Below are 19,027 nucleotides of genomic sequence, written 5' to 3' on the forward strand. Positions count from 1 at the left end.
ATCTGTGGAATTCTTTGCCACAGATGGTTGTGAAGGCCAAGTCAATGGATGTTTTTAAGGCAGAGATAAATAGATCCTTGATTACTACGGGTGTCAGGGGTTATGGTGAGAAGGCGGGAGAATGGGATTAGGAGGAAGAGGTAGGTCAGCCATGATTGAATGGCGGAGTGGACTTGATGGGCTGAATGGCCTAATTCTGTTCCTATCACATGACCTAATGACCTTATGTTGACTTGAATGACAATATAGTGGCATGGTTGGTAATTTTACGGGTGACAAAAAAATGGATCTAGACCAACTGGGAATGTGGACCAAAGTACAGCAGATGGAATTTCACTTGGACAAGTGCAAGATGTTGCATTTAGTTTTAGTTTTAGAGATACAGCATGGAAATAGGGCCTTTGGCTCACCAAGTCCACACCGACCAGCGGTCAGCTGTGCATTAGCTCTATCCTACACACTAGCGACAACTTACAGAAGCCAATTAACCTACAAACCTGCATGTCTTTGGAATGTGGGAGGAAACCGGAGCACCTGGCAAACACCCACGCAGACACAGGAAGAATGTACAAACTCTGTACAGCCAGCAACCATAATCTGGATCGAACCCGGGTCTCTGACGTTGATAGGCTGCTACTCTACCACTGTGCCACTGTGTCATCTTTTATGGACATTAATCCAGGACACAACTTGCACAGTAGTTGGCATGGTCCTCGAGTGCGCCTTCAAACGGAGAAATTTAGCGGCACGAGTACACTGTTCCTTTAAAATGGCGACACACGCAGGGTGGTGAAGAAGGCATTTGGTGCACTTGCCTTCATGGTCAGAGCAGCGAGTACAAAAGTTGGGAGACAAGAGTTGACTCCAAGAGATTAATTGCATGACAGTTGAAGTTGACCATGAACAAAAATGGTTGCACAGGAGCTCATAGATTTCACTTGTCTTAATTAAATCTAGAACTCCAGACTTGTTGCTTCCATATCTGTGTTATACTCCAAGCTCAAGAGAGTTTATTGTTATGTGTACCAGAGAGGACAATGAAATTCTTACTTGCTGCAGCCCAACAGTATTGTAAACAAAAATACAGAACAGTTCAGTACAATAAACACATAAATAAGCAGATAAAGTGCAATAGGCTGTTACAGTTCAGAGTCTGTTTGTTGGCAAGTTTAATAGCCTGATGGCTGTGTGGAAGAGGCTGTTCCTGAACCTGGATGTAACAGATTTCAGGCTCCTGGACCTTCTGTCCGATGGTAGCAGAGAGATGAGCGTGTGGCCAGGATGGTGTGGGTCCTAATTCAAGGGTGATCATCGAAATGACAAGCAGCTTGGATCAAAATTGTAATTCAGGGGGAAATTTGCTGCGACTCCGACTATTATTCCATGACGATGCCCAACACAGGCGACTATTTGCGTGCTAGCCACAGAAGCAGATTTACAAAACTCATATTACAATCGCTCTCCACTCTTAAATCTCTATTCTTACAGCAACATTTCTTACTTTAACTATGATCTTCTTAAACATATAAAATTCTTAAGGGGTGGGACAGGCTAGATGCAGGAAAAATGTTCCCGATGTTGGGGGAGTCCAGAAACAGGGGTCACGGTTTAGGAATAAGGCGTTGGCCATTTAGGAGTTTCTTATAGCTCTTAGGGCTAACGGAAGCAAGGGATCTGGGGAGAATGCAGGAACGGGGTATGTTTTCTATGTTTCTATGTTTAAACTCCTTTCAGATCTGTCTGTTATCCCCTTATCATGTATCTATACACTGTAAATGGATCGATTGTAATCATGTTTAAGAAGTAACTGCAGATGCTGGAAAAATCGAAAGTAGACAAAAAATGCTGGAGAAACTCAGCGGGTGAGGCAGCATATATGCAGAAAAGTAGGCGACGTTTCGGGTCGAGACCCTTCTTCAGACTGATATAATCATGTATTTACATTCTATGGACTGGTTAACACTCAACAAAAGCTTTTCACTGTACCTCGGTACACATGACAATAAACTAAACTAAAGTGAATCAGAATAGTTATGACACTTCCCTGGGTACATTTGATGCTACCAATATTTGGTGTTTTTTTTGCCTGACGAGCAATATCTTATTAAAATCATTCAACGGCACTTTACATGGATTATTATTGCATTCAACATAAAATGGATAATTATTCCATTCCAGTCGACCAATTCAATACAAAAAGCTGGTTTCTAAAATTGTGCCCTGAAAGGCATAACATATTTTTATATAATACAAACTACACTGTGATTGGTTCCTGTAGATGTGATTTTAGTCAAATATGTCAAATGGTCAAGGGGTTTTAAATAGTGTGGCTGAATGGAAGATCCTTGAAATCACTTAGATTTATGATATACAGTCACTCCAAAAGAGCAGACATTATAGTGCATGGATATAGCTAATAAGCAGGCCCTTTGGCCTACCGGGTCCACGCCGACCAGCGCATTAACGCTATCCTATACACATTAGGGACAATTTACAATCATACCAAGCCAATTAGCCTCCAATCATGTATGTCTTTGGACTGTGGGAGGAAACTGAAGATCTCGGAGAAAACCCATGTGGTCTGGGGAGAACATATAAACTCCGTACGGACAGCACCCGTAGTCGGGATCGAACCCGCAAGTCTGAAAGCGCTGTATGACAGCAACTCTACCGCTGTGCCTCTGTGCCGCCTCTGTGATTTTTATAGAATTAACCCATTTTATGATTAGTTACAGTTTAATTTATTGTCACGTGTACCGAGGTACAGTGGAAAGCTTTTGTTGCGTGCTATCCTGTCAGATGAAAGACAATACATGATCATAATAGAGATACAGGATAAGGGAATAACACTTAGTGCAAGGTAAAGCCAGCAAAGTCCAAGGGTCACCAAAGAGGTAGATAGTAGTTCAGCACTGTTCCCTGGTTGTGATAGGATGATTCAGTTGCCTGATAATAGCTGGAAAGAAACTGTCCCCCGAATCTGGAGGTGTGTGTTTTTATACTTCTGTACCTTTTGCCTGATGGGAGAGGGGAGAAGAGGGAGTGGCCAGGGTGCGACTCGTCCTTGATTATGCTGCTGGCCTTGCCGAGGCAGCGTGAGGTATAAATAAGGTAGGATTTTTAATCACTATCCATTTATTTATTTATTTATTTATTTATTTCGTTTTGTTTTTGTTTTTGAAAAATACTAATAAAAAGATTTAAAAAGAAAGTAGAAGGGGATTAGGGATTAATGCTTCAAATTGTAGTGAAAAAATCCGTTTTGTTGGCATCACATCTGAATCTGCAGGTGGCTAATGGGGATGGTTGTGGGGGAGAAGATTTGCAACCTCTCAACCATACCCAAGGCAGAATCATCGACCCTAGATCATGCACAATGGGCATAGGTGAATCTTTTTGGACTGATGGATTGATTGAATGGAATTTCAAGGCTGAAGGTTCACATTTATTTGTATGACAAAGTAGACACACACAAAATGCTGGAGTAGCTCAGCGGGCCAGGCAACATTACTGGAGAGAAGGAAGAGGTGATGTTTTAGGTCTAGACCCTTCATCAGACTGAGAATCAGGGGAGAGGGAAATTAGAGATATGAAAAGGTATAAAGAGCAAATGAATGAAAGGTATGAAAGGAACAAATCAAAGCCAGCAATGATGATCAAGGAAAGGTGGAACCAACAATGGTCCATTGTTGGCTATGGAGAAGGTGATGACATGTGGATACAAACAGCAAGAGAAAGCAGGATGGCAGTGAAACTAGTAGAACAACTAGGATGGGGGAGGGACGGAAAGAGAGGGAATGCTCGGGTTGCTTGAAGTTAGAGAAGTCAATGTTCATACTGCTGGGGTGTAAGCTGCCCAAGTGGAATACAAGGTCCTGTTCCTCCAATTTGCATTGGGCGTCACTCTGACAATGGAGGAGGCCCAGGGCAGGAAGGTCAGTGCGGGAACGGAAGGGGGAGTTAGATTATATTAGATTAGATTAGACTTTATTAATCCCCTTATTCAGGGGAAATTCTGATGTCCTTGCAGCACACTAATAAAAATACAACATAGTATTCATGAAGAAATTCCACACCAAAACATAAAAACATCCCCCCACAGTGATTCCCACTGTGGGGGAAGGCACAAAGTCCAGTCCCCATCCTCTTGTCCACCCAAAGTCGGGCCTATTGAGGCCTCCACAGTCATCGCCACGGCGCCCGATGTTCTCGCCGGGTGATGGTAGTCCGGCGTCGGGAGAACACCCAGCGGCTTGGGGTGCCAGGAACGGCCGCCTTCCCACCGGAGCCCGCGGCTTCCAAGCCAACAGACCAGACCGCGCCAGACGGAGCTCCGCACACTGGCGATCTCGGTGAGAGATCCCAGGCTCCGGGATGTAAAGTTCAGGAGGCCGTATGAGTCCGTGGATATATCGTAGCGGCTCGTTATGCCAGCCGCAGGTACTCGGGGCTATTTTTTAAATCGTTTTATCAGGATCGATAAAATGTCCCGATTTACCTGATGCCCCGAGTACCTATGGCTGGCATAACGAGCTGCTACGATATATCCATGGACTCCTACAGCCTCCTACGGACTTGTTATGAACATTCTACGAGTTTGAACCAAGGGGAAAACTCGGGAGAATTCGTGAAAGTGGGACAGGCCCTTTAAAAGTGTTTGGCAACCGGGAGATTGCGTAGGCCAAGGCGGACTGAGCAGAAGTGTTCAGCATTGCCAGACACGTTAACAGGTAAGAGCATAATGACATTTAAAAAAATAGAAGATAGACAAAAGTGCTGGAGAAACTCAGCGGGTGAGGCAGCATCTATGGTGCGAAGAAAATAGACAATGTTTCGGGCAGAAACCCTTCTCCAGACTGATGCTGAGTGGGGGGGGGGGGGGGGGGTGGGGGGGGGGTGGGAAGAAGAAAGCAGACTACTCAAGTGGAATATGAGGTGCTGCTCCTCCAATTTCCGGTGGTGCTCGCTCTGGCCATGGAGGAGGCCCAGGACAGAAAGGTCGGATTCGGAATAGGAGGGGGAGTTGAAGTGCTGAGCCACAGGGAGATCAGGTTGGTTAATGCGGACCGAGCAGAGGTGTTCGGCGAAAAGATCGTCAAGCCTACGCTTGGTCTCACGGATGTATATCAGCTGACATCTAGAGCAGCGGATGCAATATACGAGGTTGGAGGAGGTGCATCTGGAACGACTGCTTGGGTCCTTGAATGAGTCCTTTTTATCATATGGCTTTGACAAGTTAACCAACAAAACAGAGCTAAGTTAAAAAAAAGCTACCTACAGTGTCATTCAGTCCGCCTTCCGGGACCATAGGATTTTTCCCATTGATGAAAAATCAGAGAGATATTAATGTTTAAAAAAAATTGCCATTCTCTCTGCTGCCACTGCTGGTGGGAGGGGAGAGGGACTATAAAACCCGGAAGTGGTGTGCCTCACTCAGTCTCTGCAAGATGGAGGAACCAATAGGGTCACGTCTCTCTGAACTCTGAATAACACTGAACACATGTCTACTCAACTGTGAGTGCCCTTAATGTGGTTTGAAAATGAAAATATGGTTGGTTTGACGTAAAAATGCACTGCTAATGAAGTATAAATGCACTGCTAATGAAGTAAAAATGTACTGCTAATGAAGTAAAAAATGCACTGCTAATGGTTGTTTGGGTTGAAGTAAAAATGCACTGCTAAAGAAGTAAAAATGCACTGCTAATGAAGTAAAAATGCACAGCTAATTAAGTAAAAATTCACTGCTAATGGTTGTTTGGGTTGAAGTAAAAATGCACTGCTAATGAAGTAAAAATGCACTGCTAATGAAGTAAAAATGCACTGCTAATGAAGTAAAAATGCACTGCTAATGAAGTAAAAATGCACTGCTAATGAAGTAAAATTGCACTGCTAATTAAATAAAAATGCACTGCTAATGGTTGTTAGTGTTTAAAAAATGTTGAGAATCTCTCTCCTGTCAATCACACCATGAAGGCCACACCTTTTCTGGTGGAAGGGGGAGGGATTATAAAACCCGGAAGTGTGGGTGTGGCTCAGTCTCTGTATGATGGGGGAGGGAGAGATCACAACTCTGTCTGAGCTGTGAATCAACTGAACACACTGAATGTCTACTGAACTGTGTGTGGTGTTTTGTGTGGTTTTATGGTGATTTTATGGTGGTTTCACCTTGCTTCAAATGGTGTGAAACTGCATTTGAATATGGTGGCCTTGCACCCTGCATGAAATGGTATGAAACTGCATTTGAATGTGGTGGTTGTTGCACCCTGCATGAAATGGTATGAAACTGCATTTGAATTTGGTGGCCTTGCACCCTCCTTGAATGGTATGAAACTGCACTTGAATTTGGTGGCCTTGCACCCTGCTTGAAGTGATATGAAACTGCACTTAAATTTTGTGGCCTTGCACCCTGCTCAAAGAGGTAAGAAACTGCACTTGAATTTGGTGGCCTTGCACCCTGCTTGAAATGGTAGGAAGATGGATTTGAATTTGGTGGCCTTGCACTCTGCTTGAAATGGAATTTCAAGGAATAGCCGTGAGTCAACTGCCAGCCCACCAGCCGTGAGTGAGCTGCCAGCACATCAGGCTTGAGGGACTCAGCTGCCACCCCAAGAATCCATTTGGCCCACAATGTGCATACTAGCCCTCTGGAGACCAGTAGTCCCTGCAGCCAACAACACCCATACCAGCTCTCCCGAAAGCCCCCCCCCCCCCCCACTGGCCACCAATATTGGAATTGGTGGAGAGGTGGAATATTGCGTTGGGGGACCAGCCCTCCTGTGTGAACATGGGACCCAATGGGTCCCACTTAGTCTAGTTTAATACTATAAATTTTACTCACGGAGAGAATTGAAGACACAACCTCGACGGCACCGGTGCTCAGAGTGATGTAGGGAATTTGATCCTTACTTAGCCCTGCTTTGGCGAAGATGCTGGATGTGTAATACCAAATCTACAAACGATTAAAAGATAAACAAACACATCAGAAGCGAAACAGCAATCTTCGGACAGATACTGGAAATTGAGGGAAATGGCATTACCTACTTGGTGGACAACGTTTTTATGGAAAGGACGAGATTGACAACATGTTTTAACCTTATCAAACATACCAAAGCTTAGATAGACACAAAAAGCCGGGGTAACTCAGCAGGACAGGCAGCATGTCTGGAGAGAAGGAATGGGCGACACTTCGGGTCGAGACCTTTCTTCAGACCTGAAGCTGGGTCGCGACCTGAAACGTCACCCATTCCTTCTCTCCATAGATGCTGCCTGTCCCGCTGAGTTACTCCAGCCTTTTGTGCCTATCTTCGGTTTAAACCAGCATCTGCAGTTCTCTCCTACAACATGCCAAAGCTTAGATATGCATATGAGGACACCAATTATAACGATTACGAGCGATCTAGTTCATTTTCAGATTACGAGCCATTAACAAGACATTAATGTTGGTTTCCTTGGGTGAAATATGGTAAATTATGACTAACATTCTCATGTATTTTCTGTAATTTTTTTGAAGGCGTTTCAAATCTTCTTTTCATTCCCTGAAATTCAATAAATAGTTTTTTTATTCTCATTTTACCTTAGCAAGGAAATTACAATATCAATGTCTTACAAATGAACACTACCTTACAAAGTTTGTTCATTAAGCTATGGAGGGCATTAAATCCAGTGTGCCAAGCACTATATCGGAAGGGACAGAGCCACCTGTACATTCAGAGGAGGCTCCGTTATTTCAACGTCTGCAGTAAGATGCTGCAGATGTTCTATCAATCAGTGGTGGTCAGTGCCACCATCCTTGCTGTTGTGTGCTGGTGCAGCAGGGTGAAGGGTACGGATGCCAACAGAATCAACAAACTCATCAGGAAGGCTGGCTCCGTCCTGGGGGCGGAGTTGGATTCATGGGAGGTGGTCTTGGAGGGGAGGATGTTCCTCAAACTGTGGAGCATCTTGGACAATACAGCCCATGACACACTGGTCAACCTGAGGAGCACCTTCAGCACCAGACTGGTCCCACCAAGATTCAGGATGGAACACCACAGGAGATCCTTTTACCCTGTGGCTATCAAACTGTACAATTCTTCCCCCTTCTGTCGTAGGGTAGACTGACTCCCCCCCCCCCCCCCCCCCCCCCCCCCCCCACAATATTTGCACATCCCCAATCTTGGACTTTCCACTCGTCACTTTAATTTCATGCTTCATGTATCTTGTTGGGTTTTATGACTGTTGGCAGACCAATTTCCCTCCTGGGATAAATACATTTATATTGTGTTGTATTTTAACCTTGACCTCCTGCAGTTTGCTGACCGCCATAACGAGTCCAAGGCTGATGTCATCTTCCTGCCCTACACTCATCCCTGGAACACCTAGTCATACTTCTATTCATAGACCACAGCTCTGCTTTCTGTACCATTATCCCAACCAAGCTCATCTCCAAACTCATGGAACTTTGAGTCATCACTCCCCTCTGCAACTGGATCCTCGACTTCCTGTCCAACAGACCTTGACCAGATGAAACTCCATCTGCCATCTCCCTGCCACATTTCCGACAGATCGTCAACCTGTTTTATCCTTTGACAACCCTTTTTCACAATTTTTCGGTGCAATCGACAAAACCTACCAATCGCACCACCTAGATTGTAGACCATGGTGGTAGGATTAGTAAGTTTGCAGAAGATGGACTACTTCGGCTCATTTCCTGCTTGGCTTTTGGAGCGAAGATAGACACAGAAAAGATGGAGTAACTCAGCGTGGTCAAGCAGCCTCTCAGGAGAAAAGGAATGGGTGACGTTTCCGGTCAAAACCCTTCTTCAGACTGAGAGTCCGGGGGAAAGGGAAATGAGAGATATAGACGGTGATATGGAGAGATGCAGAATAAATGATTGAAAGATATGGAAGAAAAGTAACGATGACCAAGGAAACAGTCCATTGTTGGCTGTGGAGAACAATGGGGTGACTGCAATCACTGCCCTGCCAACATACAATAATTCATCCGACTGTGTATTTCACGGAAGACAGACACAAAAAGCTGGAGTAACTCAGCGGGACAGGCAGCATCCTTGGAGAGAGGGAATAGGTGACGTTTCAGGTCGAGACCCTTCTTCAGACTGGACATGGACATTTCACGGACCTGGATATGTAAATGTCTTTTGGTAAAACGTGCAACTATCTCCCTCTTTCCTGTCACTTCCCTGCTCAATGACAATTTAGAGTTTAGAGTTTAGAGATGCAACGCGGAAACAGGCCGTTCAGCCCATTGAGTCCGCAGCGACCAGCGATTCCCACACATTATCACCATCCCACACTAGGGACAATTCCTACATTTACACCAAGCCAACTAACCTACAAACCTGGACGTCTTTGGAGAGTGGGAGGAAACCGAAGTTCTCGGAAAAAAAACCCATGCAGGTCACGGGGAGTACGTATAATCTCAGACAAGCAGCCATAGCCAGGATCAAACCCGGGTCTCTGGCGCTGTAAGCGCCATCAGGCAGCAACTCTACCGCTGCGCCACCGTGCCAACAATGATGCAATATTGTAATATTGCTGCTGCCTGGTTGCCATGGAGTGTTGCCATGGAGTGTTTGTCTTTTAAGAGTGACGACTTTTTATGAGCAATGAGCAGCAAAGTATTTGCAGCTGTCATCAATTGTGCCTGGACTCACAGGGAACCCTACAGCTCCCATTTTAGCTCCTCTTTTTGGGACCAGGCCAGTCGGAAGCTTTTTTCTTTGACACAGTTACTGATGGGGATTCAATGCGTTACTGGTGCTAAACATTAACATGATGTAGCACACCCATAGTAGATGAAATCTAGTTCCTAGGCAAGGCTTTTTCATTCTAAGGTAAAAATCAACCTCTTCCACGCCAGCTGTTGTGATTTGATGTACATCAAATCTCCCCAGTTTACCGGTTTAAACATCTGTCGTTAAAATAAGCAGAAAATAGGCACAAAAAGCTGGAGTAACTCAGCGGGACAGGCAGCATCTCTGGAGAGAAGGAATGGGTGATGTTACGGGTCGAGACCCTTCTTCAAACCCAAAACTTTTCCAGTTCCTTCACTCCAGCCTGTCCCGCTGAGTTACTCCAGCATTTTATGTCGATCTTTGGTTTAGTTTCAGTTTAGTTCATTGTCAAATGTACTGAGGTACAGTGAAAAGCTTTTTGTTGTGTGCTAACCAGTCAGCAGTAAGACAGTACATGATTGCAATCAATCCATTTACAGAGTATAGATACATGATAAAGGGCCTGTCCCACTAGCCGGCAACTGTCATAGTTGGAGCAGGTTACCGAAAAACCGGCGACTGGACTAATGGGCCTGTCCCGCTAAGGCGGTTTTTTAGGCGATTGCCGGCGACTACGACAATGGAATTCACCGAAGTCAGCACTGTCGACAACCTACGCCATCCTGGCGATAACCTACGACAGCACCTACATCAGGAGAAGACAAGCTACGACAAGCCCACGTTCGCCGACTGTCGCCAAAAAGTTTTAAACATTTCAAAATCCAGCGGCGACCAGAAAAACGCTACGACTCTTTGGGCGACTGAGGAGACTCCTCACGACCATACAGGCGACACCCCGGCGACCATGTGGCGACTGCCTAGTCGCCTAAAAAATCGCCTAAGTGGGACAGGCCTTCAAGGGAATAATGTTTAGTGCAAGGTAAAGCCAGCAAAGTCCAATCAAGGAATAGGCGGAGGGACAGAGGTAGATAGTAGTTCTGGTTGTGCTTGGATGGTTCAGTTACCTGATAACAGCTGGGAAGAAACTCTGAATCTGGTGGTGCGTGTTTTCACACTTCTGTACCTTTTGCCTGATAATTCAGCATCTGCAGCATCTACACATTAAAATAAGCAGGTACCCAGTAGCCCAACCACATGCCCTATTTGGATGGCATCAACTACACCAGGTGTCTGGTGGTAGGTTTAATCTTAGGTTAAGAAAGAACTGCAGATGCTGGTAAAATCGAAATTGGACACAAAATGCTGGAGTAACTCAGCGGGTGAGGCAGCATGTATGGAGAGAAGGAATTGGTGACGTTTCAGGTCGAGACCCTTCTTCTCGACCGGAAACATCGCCATTCCTTCTCTCCCTAGATGCTGCCTCACTCGTTTAATTTTAGGTTTATTAATATCACATGTCCCGAGGTACAATAGGAGAGCCTTCCTCTGCAAGTTATCCAATCAAATCAGATAATACTGTACATAGATACCATCAAGGCAAACGCACACTCAATAGTTAGCGCAAAGGGGAAGATACAGAGTGCAGAATATAGTTCTCAGCATTGTAGCGCATCAGTTCCAGAGACAAAGTGCAATGTCCGCAATGGGGCACAAGTGAATCGGACAGTACCCTAGCTTATGGAATGATGGTCCAGAAACCTGATAACAGAGGGGAAGAAGCCATTCCTGAGTCTGGAGTGCACGCTTGCAAGCTTCTGTACCTTCTGTCCAATGGAAATGGGGAGAAAAAGGAATGACTGGGCTGGGTCAAGTCTCAGATAATGTTTATGCAAGGGCTTCCAGATGTAAGGAACTCAGCGAGTTACTCCAGCACTTTGTGTCTTTGCTAACATTAGCTGCTTTTCCAAGGCAGCATGAAGTGTAGATGGAGTCAATGGTATGAAGTCTGACTTCAGTGATGGGCTGAGCTACATCCACAACATTCATCATAAACAGTGGGATACCATCACCTCATTGCATTCTGCGGAGCCAGTGGAAATTTCTTCCATGCACATTTTCATTGCTAGATGGGAATGTAGTACATGGATTCTGATTGCAGCAAATTGCAATGAATTGTGGACGCAGCCCAGACCATCACGCAAACCAACCTCCCTCCTATTGACTCAACTTATACCTCACGCTGCCTCGGCAAGGCCAGCAGCATAATCAAGGACCAGTCGCACCCTGGCCACTCCCTCTTCTCCGCTCTCCCATCAGGCAAAGGGTATAGAAGTGTGAAAACGCACACCACCAGATTCAGGGACAGTTTCTTCCATGCTGTTATCAGGCAACTGAATCATCCTACCACAACCAGAGAGCAGTGCCAAACTACTATCTACTGCTTTGGTGACCCTCGGACTATCCTTGATTGGGCTTTGCTGGTTTTACCTTGCACTAAACATTATTCCCTTATCATTTATTTATGCACTGTAAATGGATCGATTGTAATCACGTATTGTCTTTCCACTGGCTGGTTAGCACGCAGCAAAAGCTTTTCAATGTACCTCGGTGCACGTGATAATAAACTAAACTGAACTCATTTATATACTTCGCATCCCTGGCCTAGATAAGCCAAAAACAGTCACCACCCCAGTCACAGCAGGGTCAAGCTGGTCAACACACATTAAGGGCCTGTCCCACTTTCACGACCTAATTCACGATCTCTGCCGAGTTTGCCCTTGACTCATACCCGCAGCATGGTCGTCACGAGGATGTAGGAGGTCGTAGGTACGTCGTAGGAAGGCCGTAGGTAGGTCATAGCAGGCCATGATGCTAGTCGTAGGTACTCGTGGCATCAAGTAGGTCGGGGCATTTTTCTAGCCTGATGAAAAATGTCCACGAGTAAAAAAGGTTGTGAATTAAGTCGTGAAAGTGGGACAGGCCCTTTAGCTGTCTTTCTTCTTCTGGTGTTCATAAGGTCATAGGTGATTTGAGTAGAATTAGGCCATTCGGCCTATCAAGTCTACTCTGCCATTCAATCATGGCTGATCTATCTCTCCCTCCTAACCCCATTCTCCTGCCTGCTCCCCATAACCTCTGACACCCGTACTAATCAAGTTCTTGCCTCAGTGTTCCTTTGTGGTTTTGTATTCATTGCTCTTAACGTACAGTCATGATAAGACTATGCTACATGCCAGAAATACAAGCGTGCACATTTACACTTACAGCATTCAACCCGCAGAGTTGATAGCAGGACATGGTGACGATGGTCGTGATGAGTTGCCACCGGACAGACCGATTTCGCAGCAACTCCAACGCCGAAGCTATGTGGACTTCACTCTGGGCTCTTCTCTCGGACAGGACTTCTTCCATTTCCTCTGTGACGTCTTCTTTCCCATAAAAGACTTGAAATGCTGCAAGAAATGATGGGGTCAGTGATTTCTGTAGTCATGCCAAGGACTCTCTGACTACACTGACAACAAGACATTGGTTTGATTCTACTTTTGGTGACAGCATCAAAAGGAGGACTTCCCTCACCTGTGAACACAATAGATTCTATTAAAGTCGTAAGGTCATAAGGTCATAAGTGAGAGGAGCAGAATTAGGCCATTCGGCCCATCAAGTCCACTCCGCCATTCAATCATGGCTGATCTATCTCTCCCTCCTAACCCCATTCTCCAGCCTTCTCCCTATAACCTCCGACACCCATACTAATCTAGAATCTATCTATCTCTGCCTTAAAAATATCCATTGACTTGGCCTCCACAGCCTTCTGTGGCAAATAATTCCTCATGAACAAAGCCAGTGTGTATCCCTTTGGATATACAGCTGTCCTCATTGAAAATGCATTTGAAAATATTTATTTTGATCACGTCACAATATATTTTCTGTACTATCAATTGTTTCTTACTTACTAAATCATGCTATTAATAGACTCGCACATTAATAGGCCATTACTGCTGTAATGAACAGAATATGTACAATCGATCTGACAGAGACATCGTTTTTTGCTTCTCAAACTGGAGGTTTCCATGGTTTCCATGCCAGTGATTAAACAGAGGAACTTATCGACGCCATGACTAGCGACGTAGGAAGGAACTGCAGATGCTGGTTTAAACCGAAGGTAGACACACAATGCAGGAGTAACTCAGCGGGACAGGCAGCATCTCTGGAGAGAGGGAATGGGTGACGTTTCGGGTAGAGACCCTTCTTCGGACTCGACCCAAAACGTCACTCATTCCTTCTCTCCAGAGATGATGCCTGTTCCACTGAGTTACTCTAGCTAAAGATGTTCTATCCTATTGCAGCCACATAACCAGCGTAAACACAGATGAGTGGCTTCAAATGGAGGAGGACTGGACAATTTTTGTGCCTTCCACCACAGCGATGAATGCTGTGGTGGATGTTTGTGTTAAATTTTGATTGTGTTTTTGTGTGTTCTTTCTCATTGTACCGCTGCTGGTAAATTCATTTCACTTGCACTTTATGTGCAATGTGACGAATAAAACCGTATTGTATTGTATTGTATTGTATTGTACCAGAACAACAATATTTTGATTTACAATCCATGTAATGGCTTCGCAGCCACCAGTTTTCTGGTATTTCTGTACAAAACATCACATTCTGTCATATGTGGAGCAGTATGACAGGCTGTTGATTAAAGCATTATCACTTCTGGGTGGGTAACTTGTGGAGGCAAATTAAATTACTCAGATCTAAAGTCGTTAACAGTTTATTTTTCCACCGCTGATTTGGGCCACTGCTTCAATTTCAGTATCTGCTGGAGAGGGTGCAGATGAGATTCACCAGGATTGTTTCAGTCATGAGGAGAGACTGGAGAGGCTGAATCTATTTTCCCGGAAGCAGGGTGGCACGGTGGCTCAGCAGTAGAGTTACTGCCTTACAGCGCCGGTGACCCGGGTTCAATCCTGACTACGGGTGCTGTCTGTGCGGAGTTTGTACGTTCTCCCCATGACCTACGTGGGTTTTCTCCGAGATCTTCGGTTTCCTCTCACACTGCAAAGATTAGATTAGGTTAGATTAGATTAAACTTTATTAATCCCCTTATTCAGGGGAAATTCTGATGTCCTTGCAGCACACTAATAAAAATACAACATAGCATTCAAAAAGAAGTTCAACACAAAAACATCCCCCCCACAGTGATTCCCACTGTGGGGGAAGGCACAAAGTCCAGTCCCCATCCTCTTGTCCACCCAAAGTCGGGCCTATTGAGGCCTCCACAGTCGCCACCACGGCGCCCGATGTTCTCGCCGGGTGATGGTGCTCCGGCGTCGGGAGAACCCCCAGCGGCTTGGGGTGCCAGGAACGGCCGCCTTCCCACCGGAGACCGCGGTTTCCAAGCCAACAGACCGCGCCGGACGGAGCTCCGCACACTGGCGATCTCAGCAAGAGATCCCAGGCTCCGGGATGTAAAGCTCAGCGCCGCAGCTGGCCGCTCCACAGAACTGCGGCTCCACAATGTTCTTATCGGCGGTCCCAGCATACTGGAGTTCCAGCGCGGCAACCCAGGAAAGGCATCGCCCGCTCCGCAATAGTGCTCCAGCGCTGCGCCGCCGCCAAAGCCGATGTTCTGGCCAGGTCCCCTCAGGGAAACGTCGCTCCAGGACCCGCTGGTAGGCCGCAAAGACAGGTCGAAGTCGCTGCTCAGAGGAAGGCAACCCCTCCGACCAGGTAGGGACTCAAAAAGCAGTTTCCCCCTTCCCCCCCACCACCCCCCACACATAAAAAGATTAGGCCCCCTGACTACACACTCAACGTACTAAAAATAATAAAAAAGAAGGGAAAAAAACGGACAGCTGCAGGACAGGCAGCCGTTCAGGACAGCGCCTCCTCCGGAATGTACGGGTTTGTGGGTTAATTAGCTTGGTATAAATGTAAATTGTCCCAAGTGTGTGCAGGGTGGTGTTAATGTACGGGGATCGTTGGTCGGCGCGGACACGGTGGGCCGAAGGGCCTGTTTCCGCACTGTATCTCTAAACTAAACTAAATTATGCAGGAGAGGTTACGAGGGGATGTGACTGTGGTACGTAAAATTATGAAGGGTATAGATAGAGTAGATGGAAGGAATCTTTTCTCCTGATCAGAGTTGAACAACCTAAAGGACATAGATTTTGGGTAAGGGGTGATCTTGGGGAAGAGCAGCATTGTCGGAGAGAAGGACGGAAGCAAAATTGTTTAAAACATTGTCTGAACAAGGACTTGTCTGAACAAGGCATTGAATCACTTGGGCATTGAAGACCACAGGCCAAAAGCTGGAAGATAGGATTAATATTTGCCTTGGTCGGCATGGACAAGTTGGGCCAAAGGGTTTGTTTCCATGCTCTCTGACTCTAATATAGATGGGGAACACACATGGGCATGGTCAAGGGGGTCTGAATGGCCCGTTATCATGCTATGACAGCATATAATAAATATATTCAAATCCTACCAAAATAATTACGGTGGCACAGCGGTAGAGTTGCTGCCTTACAGCAAATGCAGTGCCAGAGACCCGGGTTCGATCCCGACTACGGGGGCTGTCTGTATGGAGTTTGCACGTTCACCCCGTGACCTGCGTGGGTTTTCTCCAAGATCTTCGGTTTCCTCCCACATCCCAAAGACGTACAGATTTGTAGGTTAATTGGCTTGGTGAATGCAAAAATTGGCCTTAGTGGGTGTAGGGTAATGTTAATGTGCGGGGATCGCTGGTCGGCGCAGACCCGGTGGGCCAAAGGGCCTGTTTCCGCGCTGTAACCCTAAATTAAACGAAACTAAATAACTACCATATGCTTGGATGTCGAAAATAAGTTTATTCTGCACAGGGCCTTTCCCTGGAATCTGGGGATCAAGGACCCTGGGATCTCCTGGAGACAACAATCTCAAGGACCCTGGGATCTCCTGGAGTTACATGGAAAAGCATGAAGCATTAGGGATAGACTAGGCAAAGAGGGAGGTCTTTTCTCACAAACTTGCTGGAGCTTTTTGAGGAGGTGATGATGATGATAGGGCAGTGGATGTTGTCACCATGAACTTTAGTGAAGCATTCAGCAAGTGCCTCAGTGATATGCTGGTTCAGAAGATTAAGGCATATGGATGCCATGAAGACATGGTAGATTGGATTCACAATTGGCTTTGCCACCGAAGACAGAATGTAGTAGGAAGGAAATTCAGATGCTGGTTTAATCCGAAGATAGACACACAAAGCTGGAGTAACTCAGCGGGACAGCCAGCATCTCTGGAGAGAAGGAATAGGTGAAGTTTCGGGTCAAGACCCTTCTTCAGGCTGAGATTCAGGGGAAAAGGAAACGAGAGATGTAGACGGTGATGTAGAGAGAGATATAGAACAAATGAATGAAAGATATGCAAAAAAGTTACGATGATTAAGGCAACAGGCCATTGTTAGCTGTGTGCGAGGGTAGACAAGTACAGATGTGGCTCAACAAGACGACTTTGAAGCTGGTACGACCTGGGTGGGGGGAGGGATGGAGAGAGAGGGCATGCAAGGGGTACCTGAAGTTAGAGAAATCAATATTCATACCGCTGGTATGAATGTGGTGGTGAAGGGTCCAATAATTTTGACTGGAGGTAAGCGACCAGCGGTGTTCAGAGCTGAGGCATCTGTTGATTGTGATATATATATATTGGTGACCTTCGGACTATCTTTGATCGGACTTTGCTGGCTTTACCTTGCACTAAACGTTATTCCCTTAATATGTATCTATGCACTGCAAATGGATGCAAAGACATGTATTGTCTTTCTGCTGACTAGTTAACACGCAACAAAAGCTTTTCACTGTACCTCGGTACACATGACAATAAACTAAACTGAACATATATAAATGAAGTCGGAAGGAATTGCAAATGCTGGTTTAAACCAAAGATAGACACAAAATGCTGGAGTAGCTCAGTGGGGCAGGTAGCATCTCTGGAGAGAAGGAATGGGTGACGTTTCAGGTCGAGACGCTTTTTCAGACTGAATCAGGTGAGAGGGAGATACAGAGATAAAGAATGTAAGGTGTGAACATGAGACAAAGGGAATGAAACTCAAGGAAAATGTAGAATAAATCTGTTAGGTAGGAGAAGCTGACAACAAAGCAAACAGAGATAAAATGTAAAAACAGGGACTGGCAGACTAGTCGGAGAACTGGGAAGGGGGGAAGGATTTGATTTGTTTATTTGTTCCTAACAAGTAAAGACATAAATAGGAATAAATAACAACAACAAAATCGAAATAGTCAAACAATTGGACATTCCAGGCAATATTTGCAAAGCAATGAAAAGCATAAAGCAAAATTTAAATGTCCAACACTTTTTCTTTACAAGCTCGAAAAGGAGTGAGAAGAAGAATAACTTATTTAATCTCACCCCTTCTCCCTAAACCCTTCTTCCATCTTTAATAATTAATTAATTAATCATAATAATACCCCAGACAATTTTTAGAGATGCATACAGACATATATATACATACAACTGATATACACATACAAGTAATATGTATGAAGTAACCAAAAACATAAATAAATAATAAATAAAATAATAAATAAACATTAACCCCTGTTTGTCAACCATCCCCTTCATCCCTGTATCTTGTGAAAAAAAGTTTTTTGTATGTCATTTTGAACTGGTTCATGTTTGGACATTGCTTTAACTCCACATTCAAACTGTTCCACAATCCTACTCCACAGACCGAAATACAAAAAGTTTTTCTGGTCGTGCGGACTCTTTGTACCTTAAAATTAAATATTCTTCTTAAATTATAACCCCCCACTCGCTCATTGAATAATTTTTGTATATTTCCAGGTAAGTTTTTATTTTTGGCCCTAAACATTATCTGTGCTGTTTTAAATGCAACCAAATCTTCTAATTTTAATAATTTTGACTGTAAGAATAATGAATTAGTGTGACCCAGATACCTGACATTGTGAATAATACGTATTGCTCTTTTTTGCAGAATAGTTAATGAATGTAGCGAACTTTTATAGTTATTGCCCCAGACTTCTGCACAGTAATTTAAATAGGGTAAGATTAGTGAACAGTAGAGAATGCGGAGTGATTTGTGATCCAGAACCTGCTTAACTTTGTGTAATACAGAAATGCTTTTTGACAGTTTGGATTGTACATGTTTAATGTGTGATTTCCAGCTGATTCAGTCATCCATTATAACCCCAAGAAATTTATTTTCATGAACTCGTTCAATTTCAACCCCATTTATCTTTATATTTGCTTGTGTATTTGTTCTACAATTACCAAATAACATTATTTTGGTTTTGCTCAAGTTTAATGATATTTTGTTCCTGTCAAACCATGTTTTCAGTTTGCCCATTTCTTTTGTTATTTTGTCCAGTAGTTGTTTTAAATTCTCCCCAGAACAA

General features: G+C 44.7%; 1 protein-coding gene across 1 annotated transcript in view; it reads right to left on the reverse strand.

Moving 5' to 3' along the window:
* Positions 1–19,027, reverse strand: part of LOC116985621 (solute carrier family 2, facilitated glucose transporter member 9-like) — a 210,570-nt gene that overhangs the window by 56,706 nt on the left and 134,837 nt on the right. The window contains exons 8-9 of the mRNA XM_033040892.1: positions 12,882–13,069; positions 6,839–6,949 (exon numbers count right to left, since the gene is read on the reverse strand). Coding sequence (XP_032896783.1) covers positions 6,839–6,949; positions 12,882–13,069 — 299 coding nt within the window. The remainder of the gene's footprint in view (positions 1–6,838; positions 6,950–12,881; positions 13,070–19,027) is intronic.

Source organism: Amblyraja radiata, chromosome 1, assembly GCF_010909765.2.
Source record: "Amblyraja radiata isolate CabotCenter1 chromosome 1, sAmbRad1.1.pri, whole genome shotgun sequence".
Classification (NCBI taxonomy): Eukaryota; Metazoa; Chordata; class Chondrichthyes; order Rajiformes; family Rajidae; genus Amblyraja; species Amblyraja radiata.